This window comes from Thalassophryne amazonica, chromosome 18 (genome assembly GCF_902500255.1).
Source record: "Thalassophryne amazonica chromosome 18, fThaAma1.1, whole genome shotgun sequence".
In the NCBI taxonomy this organism is placed as follows: Eukaryota; Metazoa; Chordata; class Actinopteri; order Batrachoidiformes; family Batrachoididae; genus Thalassophryne; species Thalassophryne amazonica.
In genome coordinates this window covers 64,418,309-64,431,451 of record NC_047120.1, presented here as the reverse complement: position 1 = coordinate 64,431,451, position 13,143 = coordinate 64,418,309, and the positions used below count along the sequence as shown (strand labels likewise).

General features: G+C 41.5%; 1 protein-coding gene across 1 annotated transcript in view; it reads right to left on the bottom strand.

Annotated features, from left to right (window-relative positions):
• aatkb (apoptosis-associated tyrosine kinase b) overlaps positions 1-13,143 on the bottom strand; it is a 132,424-nt gene that overhangs the window by 8,317 nt on the left and 110,964 nt on the right. Inside the window, exons 7-11 of the mRNA XM_034194553.1 lie at positions 9,250-9,383; positions 8,229-8,313; positions 7,981-8,102; positions 7,048-7,197; positions 980-4,496 (exon numbers count right to left, since the gene is read on the bottom strand). Of these exons, the coding sequence (XP_034050444.1) occupies positions 980-4,496; positions 7,048-7,197; positions 7,981-8,102; positions 8,229-8,313; positions 9,250-9,383 (4,008 nt within the window). The remainder of the gene's footprint in view (positions 1-979; positions 4,497-7,047; positions 7,198-7,980; positions 8,103-8,228; positions 8,314-9,249; positions 9,384-13,143) is intronic.

Genomic DNA, 13,143 nt, shown 5'->3' with positions numbered 1-13,143 from the left:
CAGTGACACATTTCAGCCGCTTCAAGCGGGCCAACTCAACCCGACGGTTTCATTATTTACTGAAATACTGCAGATAATCTTTGGTGTCAAGGCTCTGACCTCATCACCCCATGTCACAGTCTATCGTTAAGATCATCCTGAAGGAGATTAAGACTGGTTTTTAGTTTCGTGTCTGCGTGGATTCGGGCCGATGCGGAGTAGAGCATGATGGGTAATTAAGCAACGCAGAGGCTTTGTGACGCTTCAACTAATAGTTCTTCACCTCTGATGCATGACAGGCTTGAACTGTGACGAAATAATGTAGAAAATTGAGTTTGATGATTATATACGTACACTGTCAGTCAAACATTTGGACACACTTTTAAATTCATCCATCCATTTTCTAAACCCGCTTACTCCAATTAAAAGTCACGGGGAGGGCTGGAGCCCAGCAATCATAGGGCGTGAGGCAGGGTTCACCCTGGACAGGACACCAGTCTGTCGCAGGGACACATACAGACAAAAAAGCATTCTCACACACACACACACACACACACACACACACACACACACACACACACACACACACACACACACACACACACACACACACACACACACACACACACACACACACACACACACACTTACAGACAATTTAAAGATTCCAATCCACCTAACCTGCGTGTCTTTGGATGTGGGAGGAAGCCGGAGCACCCGGAGGGAACCCACGCAAACACGGGGAGAACACAAAAACTCCACAGGTGGGAATCAATCCCATGACCTTCTTGCCGTGAGGCAACAGGGCTAACCACTAATCCACCATGCTGCCCTTTTCCATTCAGTTGAATGCATTATTATTATTGTTATTATTAATGAGCACATGATTTTTCGACCTCCCAAGCTAGAAAGAAATAATTGTGACTTACAAGTATGCTCTGGAAAATAAGGGAATGAAATGTTAATTTTAATTGATGGAGATATAAGTGCTGCTACTGACCTGATTGAACAGATACACGGTCACATCATCAAAGAAAGACACAGTCTTCTTCTTGCGCTCCAGCTCCTCGTCCAGGTTCTCTGACGTGAGCAATGTGGGCATCTTGAGGAGGCTGCGCAGTTTGTAGGCTTCGCTGTTGTCGCTCACAATAATTGGCACGGGGTGGCACTCGTCCTCGCTCCCTTCCCCACCACTCTGATCATGCACGCTATAGCTCCGTAGTTCCTCATCTGATTCATCGCTCTCATCTGAGTTGCCATCCTCTTCATCTGCCTCCTCGCCATCAGCTGGAGATGTGCAGCCTTCCATGGCTGACAGTAGAGGAGGAGGTGTAGACGGCGGCAGGGAGGATGAAGATGAAAACCATCTGGTGTTTGCCGTTTTCTGTAAGGCTATCTCGTCTTTGGGTAAAGTGGGCAGGATTCCACCAGATGTCCCTGATGGCCTGTTTAGAACAGTCTTCATCACTGGTGCTTCTGGTGTTTCAAAAACTTGAAGGGAGTCCATCATATCCTCCATTTCCTCCTTCTGGACTCTGGAGGAACGTTCTTCATTTAGCGCCCCAAGCGCTTCCTCCATGGCACCAACCACTTCTGCTGCCCAGTCTCCCAGGGATGAGTTCTCGTCATGTGAAGGCCACTCATCCAGGCCTTCCTCTACTGCCATCGTAGTGTCAGAGGTCTCCAGAGGAAGCCCCAGACCCTCATCTTGACCACAATCTTCAGTCAAATATTCCTCCAAATCACTGGAGGGCTCTGTTGCTATAGTCAGTAGCTGTTTCATTTCAAAATGAGTGTGTTTGTTTGTGTCGACAAGTTCCTCCTCGATCTCTTCATTCTTCCTTTTCTCACCCTTTATCCCCATGTGCTGCTCCTTTTCAACATTTTCTCCACTTCTTGTGTTCTCTGGTGGTTCTTTTCCTTCATCCCTCGAGTGCCTCTCATTCTCATAGTCAGAAAAGTAGGCAGAGTCTCTGTATGGGGTCTTATCGCTCAGTGGTAAGAGGACTTCCACATCTTCACCCATTAATATTTCACCCCCTGAGCAGACCACTTTGGCTTCTGTCCCATGCTGCTTCTTTGCCTCATCCTCTTCCAGGCTCATGCTGGGGGCAGGCACAGATTGGTCACGAGATTCATGAGGCTCTTTAGGAACAAACTCAGGGCTCTCGTTATTTTCTGTGTCATAGCCGCTGTCCATAGCTTTAGGGGAGCAGGAAGGATGAGAGGACGCAGGGCTGAGTCCTTCACAAGACCCAGCTGCAGACGGTAGATCCATGGAATCCATAGAATCAGGAGTTCCGACCTGTTTTTGTAGTGACTTGAAGGCAGGAGAAGCATTGAGCTCACCGGACTCATCGGCAAAGATACCTGAGGTGACATCAGTGGTATCATCAGTGATGTACTCTTCATCATCATCACTACAGTCAAGGATGTCAATGAGGCTCACGCTTGAACCGCCTCGATCTACTCCGCTGTCTCCAGCGTGACTCGACTCCGACTGTGGATCCGTGAATGCTGCCATCACGTGTTTGCTGTCAGGAGGGGGTGGGCTAGCTTTAGTCATGGTCAGGGTCACCTCTTCTATTTTAGGTTCTGTCTGTTGTTGCCTGATTACAATTTCCTTGATTACATCCTCTCGCTTCTCTTTGAATGGTACATCATCAGTTGTAAGATCAACATAGTGTTCTCCGCTGTCCGAGGGAGGTATGTCAGGTTTCATTATGGCATGTTTGGGCACAATGGGTCCACCGGGAGCTGGTGATAGATTGATCATCTCATCATTACTCGGGATGTCAATAACCTTATCTCTGATGTAATTCTTGTGACTGTAGCTGTTGGTTCTGATGAGCAATCCGGTGAGCGGGTCAACAAATTGAGAGTGGCAACACTCTCCAGAAGATGCTGGCATTTGCGGCTCACCCTCGTGGCACAGGTAGCTGTAGGCATTGCAGTTGTCTGAGGGCACCACCGTGTGGTGTTTACTCAGGCTAAGGCAAGCGCCATTGTCCTTGACCTGATGGGGCTCAAGGTAGTCAACAGATTTGGGCAGGGAGTGGAAGGTCAGACTGTGGTCCTCTGGCCAGGAGTCTTCAATGTCTGTACTGGGCATTGTGTAATGGAAATCTACATAATTGTCCTGTCTGCAGCTATGGCTCGCTCGTCTGTGGTGACCCAGTCTGCTGTGGCGGTGTTTCGAAGGCCATGTATTGCAGGTGTGCCTCTCAATGAAGATGTCCTCCTCCTCCTCCTCCTCCTCTTCTTCCTCAGAGTCACTGTCTCTGTGCCTGATGAAGAGAGCCCCCGCCGTCTCCATGTTGATACTGACAGCATGGTTGTGGCGCCTTGTGTGTCTTGGCATAGTCTTCCTCAGGGAGCCCATCATGTCGTAATAGCCCCTGCTCATATGCTTTCCGATAATGGAGGTCTGGTTTGTATCCAGGTATGCGTCTCTGTAGGCCTGTTGAGGTGGTGTTCTGATGGAGTGGGACATACCCAGTGGATTCTCCAACTCACCCAAGGCTTCACGCAAACTCCTTGAACCCCAGCTTTCCTGATGCTCATTAGGTGGATCTCCTTCAATTAAGTAGGGGTCTATTGCTAATGGGGGAGAGTGCTCATAATAGTAACCCCCATCTCGATCTTTATAGGAGACATAGTGACTTGACTCCCAGAGATGTAGGGGACTGCTGTTTGAAATTTGACCTAACAGAGGCTCCATTGTCAGGGAGATAGCAGGGCTTGAGTCATTGGAGTCATAAACATCCGACTTATGGACATTTGCTGACCAGTAAGCACTGATGTTCTTAGCCTGCAATGGGCAGGCCATGCACTCACCGGAGTCAGCACTTCCAGTCAAGAAACTTCCACTGCTGCCCTGGTAGTCTGGGCTGTAGGAGCACAGGGTGTAATCTGGATCCATGTTACAGTCTACTGGTTCTTCAATGCGGATGTAGTATTCACTGTTCACTGAGGGGCTGTGTGCACTCAGTACAGGTAGCACACCTGGAGCATGTAGCTGTTTCGGTTGATAATAAGGAGGACAAACCATGCGACTGTGATCTTCCATGGCACAGCCTCCAACTATGCCCCCTGGTGGATAAAATGGCTCCTGACAGTGGTGGCTGACCTGACCCAGAGAACCAGAAGAATCCGCTGCTCTGTAAGGCTGGTCAGACCTCGGGTGCTCCCACTTGCACTCGAAGTTCAGACCATGGCTGGTCTCCGTAACTGTTAGTATGTCATCCCCAGACTCTGAGTGGTAACCATCAGCAGCTGAAAACTGCTCAAGAAGAGGGAAAGAAGATGAGATTGATGAAGCGTGATCCCGTGACAATGTCGAAGCACTGCAGTGGCTGCTGTGCCTGACGTTGGGTCGGAGGGAGTTCCATCGCCTTTCAAAGTCCTCCTCAGCCTCGCTGGCCCCCTTTGCACACAGGTAGCTGAGCAGCAAGTGGACTTCCTCTGCATTAGGTCGCTGGTCAGGCTGGAGCCAGCAGAACTGCATCACCTCATACCTGAAAAACAGCCAGCAGAAAGAAAAAACTAAACAAAAGACAAGCTGTTATGGGATGGTGTGTGGTTTGGGATTCTGGGGTAAGAAATTCCAGGAGGCATCTGGAGATCATGAAACTGACCTTTCAGGGGTGGAACTAGCTTTGGAGGGGGGGGGGGGTGACTTACTTAGGGGTTTCGGGATCATGCCTCCTCACTCAAAAAACTGACTCATTGGATTGGATTTCCATCTAATGAATATATGTAGTCCCAACTAAACTAAATGAAATTATCTTGCATGGATGTGCTTTATTTGAGTTGGAGCTACAAATATTTACTAGATGGAAATTCTGCACATAATTGAATTGAGTTCATCCATTTTTTGAGTGCCGAAAAATTCAGAAAATCTATAGCATTTTTTCTGCATTCTATTGGAATGTGAGAAAGTAAAACAGGCTGTTTCGTCATAATTTGTAATCATTTTTAATTTAAACACGTAAATGTGCTAATTGTGCATGCAGGAACATTTGTCTCTCAGCCTTTGTTATGCAACACCTTTCCCACATTTTATTGCACCTCTAGTCAGCAGCTCAATTTTTTTGGGAGGGGCGGGGGGGGTGCAACCCCCTCAACACCCCTCTACATCTGCCACTGCCTTTTCAATTAGGAACTTAGTGTTCTTGATTAATTTTTACAGTTAATGTTAGATTCTTTTATCACAGTGAGACCTCCAAAAAGAATTGGACAGGAAACGGACTTCAAAGTTTAGATGTTGTATTGTAAAGCATTGTTACACCGATACAGAGTTATCTCAGCGCTGGGATCTTGAACCGGTTGCATGCAAACACCAGGAACAAAGAACCCCGACTTCCTTTGTTCTCTAACTTTTATTACCTTAGCCTAAGCCACCCCCATATGGGCCGTACTTAACGTGGCAGTGTCTATGTGAGCTGGCTGCAGGGTGGTGAAAGTGTGCGGCTGTCTGTTCGCGGTGCGTTCATGGTTGTTATGTAAAAATCTTATAGTGTGTGTTTATGTATGTAGTGTAGTTTCACGCAATACAAACAGAGTGTTCCATCATGCTGATCCTTTTTCCAAATAGACATGAATACTTTGATTTTATCAATTAAACATATATAAAAAATCAGATGGTTTGAACAATTTTCCAAATAGACATGAATACTTTGGTTTTATCCATTAAACATATAGAAAAAAAATCAGATGGTTTTTATCAATTTTCCAAATAGACACAAATACTTTGGTTTTATCAATTAAACATATATAAAAAATCTGATGATTTTATCAGTTTTCCAAATAGACATGAATACTTTGTTTTTATCAATTAAACATATATAAAAAATCAGATGGTTTGAACAATTTTCCAAATAGACATGAATACTTTGGTTTTATCAATTAAACATATATAAAAAATCAGATGGTTTTATCAGTTTTCCAAATAGACATGAATACTTTGTTTTTTATCAATTAAACATTTATAAAAAAAATCTGATGGTTTTTATCAATTTTCCAAATAGATATGAATACTTTGGTTTATCAATTAAACATATATAAAAAATCAGATGGTTTTATCAGTTTTCCAAATAGACATGAATACTTTGTTTTTTATCAATTAAACATATATAAAACATCAGATGGTTTGAACAATTTTCCAAATAGATATGAATACTTTGGTTTTATCAATTAAACATATATAAAAAAATCAGATGGTTTTATCAATTTTCCAAATAGACATGAATACTTTGTTTTTTATCAATTAAACATTTATAAAAAAAAATCTGATGGTTTTTATCAATTTTCCAAATAGATATGAATACTTTGGTTTTATCAATAAACATATAAAAAATCAGATGGTTTAATCAATTTTCCAAATAGACATGAATACTTTGTTTTTTATCAATTAAACATATATTTTAAAAAATCAGATGGTTTTTATCAATTTTCCAAATAGACATGAATATTTTGGTTTTATCAATTAAACATATATAAAAAAAATCAGATGGTTTTATGTTTTCCAAATAGACATGGATACTTTGGTTTTATCAGTTAAACATATATAAAAAAAATCAGATGGTTTTATGTTTTCCAAATAGACATGGATACTTTGGTTTTATCAGTTAAGCATATATAAAAAAATCAGATTTTTTTTTTTTTATCAATTTTCCAAATAGACATGAATACTTTGGTTTTATCAGTTAAACATATATAAAAAGATCAGATGGTTTTATCAAGTAAACAGGTGTATAAGGATCTGATAGTTTTTACCAAATACAAGGACATTTTGTGCGTCAGCCATTTTGTGTTATGCATCATGGAACACTTACAGTTAATAACCGTCACAATGGTGTTCAGTTCTTTCTTACATATTCTTAATATCTAGTTATCTCTTATTTTCCAACAAATCTTTAGTTTTTTTTTAGTTTATCTGTAGATTATTAAAAAGCCATAAGAACAAAGAGGCATGTGTGTAGGTGCAGGACATATGAAGACAGTTGCCTGTAGATGGTCAGTTTGAGCCACAGTAATGGTGTGTAACAGTTGGCATTTGGTCCTCACCAGCGCTCAGCCAGCGGCACTTTGAGCAGCGGTTTGGGCAGTCGCAACTGCTGCTCCCTCACAGCATATGTCAGTACTTGTCTGTCAGAGTAATTACTGTAGGGTTGGTTCCCAAGCTCAAACAGTTCCCAGATCGTCACACCCAGAGACCTGAGACAGACCACAGCGTGGACACAAAACCAGACAGGAATTACACCAACAACTAAAGAACAATCTACTCCACGTTAATGGGTGATTCTTTAACTACGGGCACTATTGGCCTTGTAAATGTAATTTCCACCACACCATTGCCTTACAATATAAAGCGCCTTGGGGCAACTGTTTGTTGTGATTTGGCGCAATATACATGTGCTCTGATGTCACTGTTTATCTCCATAGAAACTACCCAAACAATCTTTCATACAAACTGTTTAGGGACATTACAGTGTTGTGGTGGAAATTACAGGAATAGTGTGGGACAATTACATTTTGTTAAAAAAATCACAACAGTTGTATGACATTGAATACCCCAATTATGTTTTGATTATTTTACTGATATTTTATTCAGAGATATTTTAAAACATTAGGAAAAACGTTTCTTTACCATTGATTTTTATCATTGAAGATCAAAAGTCTGGGTGTGGGACAAGCACAAAACAGCAATATTTGCATATAATGATGCTGAAAAAAGGTGAGAAAGTCATCACAGACTACTAGAACAAATTTTTTAACACACTTTCATTGTAAAGATAACTATAAAAGTGTGAAATTTCCCCTTTTTTCTGTTTTTCATACAATAAGATCAAAGGACATAATAAGTGCCCGTAGTCGAAGAATCACCCTAATACTTTTGGATCTTTACGCTCTCAGACTGGGCTTTAGATTTAGGTATAGTGATGCAGCTGTGGATGTTTTACGTCACAGAACGTACACACGTCTGTGTGTTGAACACACCAGATGTTGCTCTGTTGGTTCTGGTCGGCCACCAGCAGGTTCCCGTGGACTTCATCCACCAGTTCTGGAGCAATCCACCTCAGCGGCACATAGACCTGCTCTGACGTCACGTAGTAATCATCCTGTGAGCACGAGAGATGTATGAACCCACCCGCACATATTTATTTATTTACTTCCTTTTCACTTTAAATTAAACTTATGTGTCGGAAAACTCTTGATGTCTACAGAAATAAGAGACAAAGTCTCACTTTGTACTTGGTGTGCGACAGGCCGTAATCTCCTATCTTCACCGACACATCAGCAGTCAGCAGACAGTTCCTCAAAGCCAAGTCACTGATGACAGAGGAGCGAGAAAGAGGAGCAGCGGGAGGTGAACAGCTAACACACGTATGTCCTTCAGAAGTAACAAAAAAAAAACACATCTGGCAAGAGACCGATTTTATGGAGCACAGCATTAAACATGTAAGCGGTTTGGGTCTCTAAAAGTCCACAAAGTGGACAATCTGCAAAGTGCAGACATCCAGTGATGCTCAACAAACTCTGGATTATATATATTACAGATATATAATATCAATCACCTATAAGATTTTCTCATTTTACAAAATAAAAGTATTTGAACTTTGTTTGAAATGATATGCTGTTTGTTGATTAATTATTACCTTGTTGGGTTTTGTTTGTTATTTTATACAGCCAAAATAACCTCCTCCAAGTCCACAATCCACACGAAGGCCACTTAAGAATAACTAAAATGTGAAATATCCAGACAATTCATTATAGCAATAATAATAATGATGATAATGCCAGATTTAGATCATTTCAGCAAGTAGTGTGAACAAAGCCTGAGCGACTTTTCTTTCTTTCTTTATTAGATTTGCAATTACAGCATAGATTTTTTTTTTCCTCTTTCTCCTTATAGTACACATTTGTGGCTTCGTGGTGGCTGAAACTACAAACTGTTCTGATCTGAAAATGTTTTAGAACCTTGCACTAAAGCACAGAGACAGGATGCAAAGAGCCCCTCAGGTTGTTCGCCCTCAGGCCGCCTGCTTTATCGCCTCCCTCATCTCTCTGAAGGATGCTGCAGACTGGGCAGTTGGGCTTCTTCTGGAGATGACGGGTCACCTGCCTGCAACAAAATCACTGATGCTGGAGTCTGTGAGGAGCACTCAGGCAGCACCAGGATATTGTTCCAGGAAGAAACCGAGATGGCTCAGATCAAAGCTGGATCCAGGGCTGGACGTGGTGTCACAAGCGTGTTCTTCAACATACCTGAGCGTGAAGCTGTGTTTGTGCAGGTGCATGAGTCCTGATGCAACGTCGCAGGCCATCCTCTGGAGGATCAGGGGCTCGGTGGTCAGGGTGTCTGCAGTCCTGCAGCCACGGAGGTAACCCTTCACATCGCCCTGGGTCATGCACAGAGAGAGGTCAGAGGTTAGAACAGGAGACAGATAAAGCTACTCCCTACTAGTAACCACTGGACTGAATGGAATCACACTAAGACATAACGCTATAATAGGGGGAACCGGGGCACAGTGAATCAGTAGCTATATCTGCAAAACTACATATATATTTGCAGCAGTTATGCCATATTTGTATGCATAAAGGCATACCCTTATAAATTAGTGTTTTGTTTTTGGATACATTAAGGGTAAAACTACGTGGCAAGTAAAGGCAGTTTTTTTTAATATCAAAAGTACATTTTATGGATGTCAGTGTCTTTGTATTTATTTCTCACAACAGAGGAAAGGTGGCCCAAAAATAGTTATTAGTTAGAAGACTACCCTGTCCAACTGATGAGTATGTGTTATGTCTTCTCCAGTTTATCAGCTATTTGATAACATGACTCGTGTCACATGCACCAAAGTGAATCGGGGCACAATGAATCAGTCTAGAAAGTGATTTACTAAGCCCCAGTATCAAGTGGATGACAAATATTACTTGTTGAAACATACATTTATTTCCATGAATTATTTCTATAATTTGTGTATATAAGCAACTGTTTTTACATTTGAACAGAAATGATGACAGTTGTATTTATAATACTTTCTAAAGGACGTATATCACTATATGAGACACTCACACAACACATAGCTGGTTTGCTGGATTATAGTTTGTATATGCATCAGCATATATTTAATAATTTTCAAGAAATTTTTATAATCATGTGTTTTTTCATTATATTCTAAGTTGATTCACTGTGCCCCGTGAATTAGTGTTTGGGGCACAGTGAATCAAAAATTTTAAAATCAGTTTTAAACACCTGTAAATTACACTTAGGGAGAAATAAATAACAGAGCCTTATAAACAATAACTTGCTGTATTAAATCCACAATAGAATGACCTAAACCTGTGCATAATGTGTTTATGCTGCCACAAAACAACATTTCTGATCCACTGTACCCCGGCTTCACCCACATGAAAGATACTGGCACAGAACCAAAACCAAAACCACAGACCTAAAAAAACATGTATGCTATATTTCTCTAGTTAGTACATTTCAGTCTCAGTGAAAGTCACGCCTGCTCATAATTTCCATCATCCATTCAGCATCTACCAACCATCCAGCAGGTGGCAGTGTTCACCAGGTAGCAGACAAGTAACAAAAGTTCAACCACACCTGCTCCTAATTTTCCATCATCCATCCAGCAGGTGGAAGACATGTCTACCATATATTAAATATGCAAAAATGTAGCTAAATTTTGGGTTGATCTCCTAAATCAAGCTTCAGCACATTTTAATCAGTTTGTCCTCATTAAATACCCTTTTAATGTGGCGATGTAAAAGATGATAGCGTTTATTGTTTTTGAGTTACTGTGGTAACAAACTGGAGGCTGATGGATTAATTTTTTAAAAATCTATTCACTTACTGCATTTTACAGCATACAGGCTTAGGCTTTGCCACAACCAAGGAATATATTTAATTTACTACCATCAGTACATGTCACTTTAGCTGTGGAGTCAGTGAGCAGCTCATTATGTTACAGTTTTGATTGATTGCTTTGATGCAACAGTCAACTCAAAATCCACATTTTCAAAATAGTTAACACAGAGGCCTAAACAGTGCCCCCAATGGTCAAAATGACACATTTGTTTGCAAAAGGCTCTAACTGTGCCAAAACATTTAAAATAAGGAGCAAAAGCAAATTTTGCATTCAAACAGCACAACTTCCCCACAAGTGTATGAGCACTTACAATCAATCATAACAGAATGGACAACAAAATACAAAATACAGCACTCAGTGTGAATCAGTGCACAATTGGTTGACATTGTAGCCCATAACTGTTACATGCCAGTGCCGTTTGCTGCCTTCTTGCAAAAAAAAAAAAAATGGATCCAGAATCAGATTTGCTTTGATGCAAATTTTATTGATTCAGTTACATTCTTTTTTCAGGCTTTTTTGTGGCTGACAACTGAAATATCCCTACAGAAAGTATGCAAATCAAAATACATAAAATCCATTACTGTAAGCCTATAAGAAATTAGAAAAACAAAACAAAACAATCTTTTACAGTAAAGAACAAAAATCTTTAGTAGGCCTATACTATAGGAGTATAGAGTACAGTAAGAGTACAGTACGATTGATAGTCTCTTCTGTCTTGATGAATGGGCCACATGGCCTCATCCACATCACATTCAATGTTCTCTCTGGCAATACAGCGAGGGAAAAACCTTCTGGTATGCCTGATCCAGCCATGGCATGCCTCTGCATCAATATCTTGGGCTGCAGCACTCATTGCATTGAGCAAGGGCATCTGATCATAGGGGTGATGATCATAAACCTTCCATCTCCAAGCACTAAAGAATTCCTCTACTGGATTCAAAAAGGGGAATATGGTGGAAGGAATTGCACCATCATCCGAGGGTGGACTGCAAACCACTCATTTACAATACAAGAGTGGTGGAATGCCACATTGTCCCATATGATAACGAACAGTGGCAAGCCAGGTCTCAACAACCCTCTCTCCTGAGGTGGGATCAGCATGTCATGAAGAGCATTCAGGAATGCTATGAGGCGCTCGGTGTTGTAGGGCCCAATGGTGGGGATATGGCACAGGATGCCATCACACATAGTTATGTTGGCGTCCCTCTGCCCTGGACCTGCAATAGTGGCCCTATGCCCAATGAGGTTCCTTCCTCGTCTCCTGACTACACAGACTGAAGCCAGCCTCATCGACATAAATGAAGACGTGATGTGCCCCCTCGGCTTCAAGCTCCATTATTCTCTAAAGAAAATAAAGTCAAAATTACAATTATTTAAAATTTACTCTAGTTGCCTCTACAAGAACTGCAGGATATGACAAGGCAGACAGTAACAGTATAGTAATGTTTCCTTACCTCCACATATTGGCATCTGGCCTCCTTCACAGCATCAGAGTTCCTTTTGAAAAGGAACTCTGTAGAGCTGTTTCATTGCCATATGGTTCCTCCTGAGGATGCAGTCTATGGTGGTCTTGCTCACAGTATTTATATTTGTAAATACTCCCTGATCTGCAATTACTGCAGCCCTGATTTCTCGCAGCCTAATGGCATTATTTGCCACAACCATGCTGACAATGGCTGCCTCCTGCTCAGCATTAAAATTCTTCTACCACCAGTGACTGGTAGCCTTTCGATTCTATAAAAATACATGAAATGGGAATGTGGAAGAAATTACATGAAGTACTGTATATTACTGTACTGCTGATATTTCTGTATATATTGTAGGCCTATAACAACATTACCTGTTCTCCTGTCGAAAAACTCTGACAATTGAGGCAAAAGTGTTCCTGTTTACAACGGGTTGGACTCTTTGTCCAGCCTCTCTAAGTGAAAGGCCATGATTTATAACATGATCAATTATAGTTGCCCGAATTTCATCAGTAACTTGAGCCCTTCAAACGATACCTCCACCTCACACACAGACTCCTCTACCTCTTACTCTCACTCTCACTCTCACTCTCATCTGCCTTAGACCTCCTTCATCCATGCTTGCAAAAAACAACACAGGCATGGCACCTTTTAAGGCCTACTACAGACTGATTGCAAATTGAAGATTTGTGTGAAGGAGTGTCAAACAGGTGCTTCAGTGACTGCATACTTATCAGATAGTTTCTAATAGCTGGAAACATATGGTTTCTGTTAGGATACCATAGCTAAAACAATGGAGTTTTGACTGCTTGAGT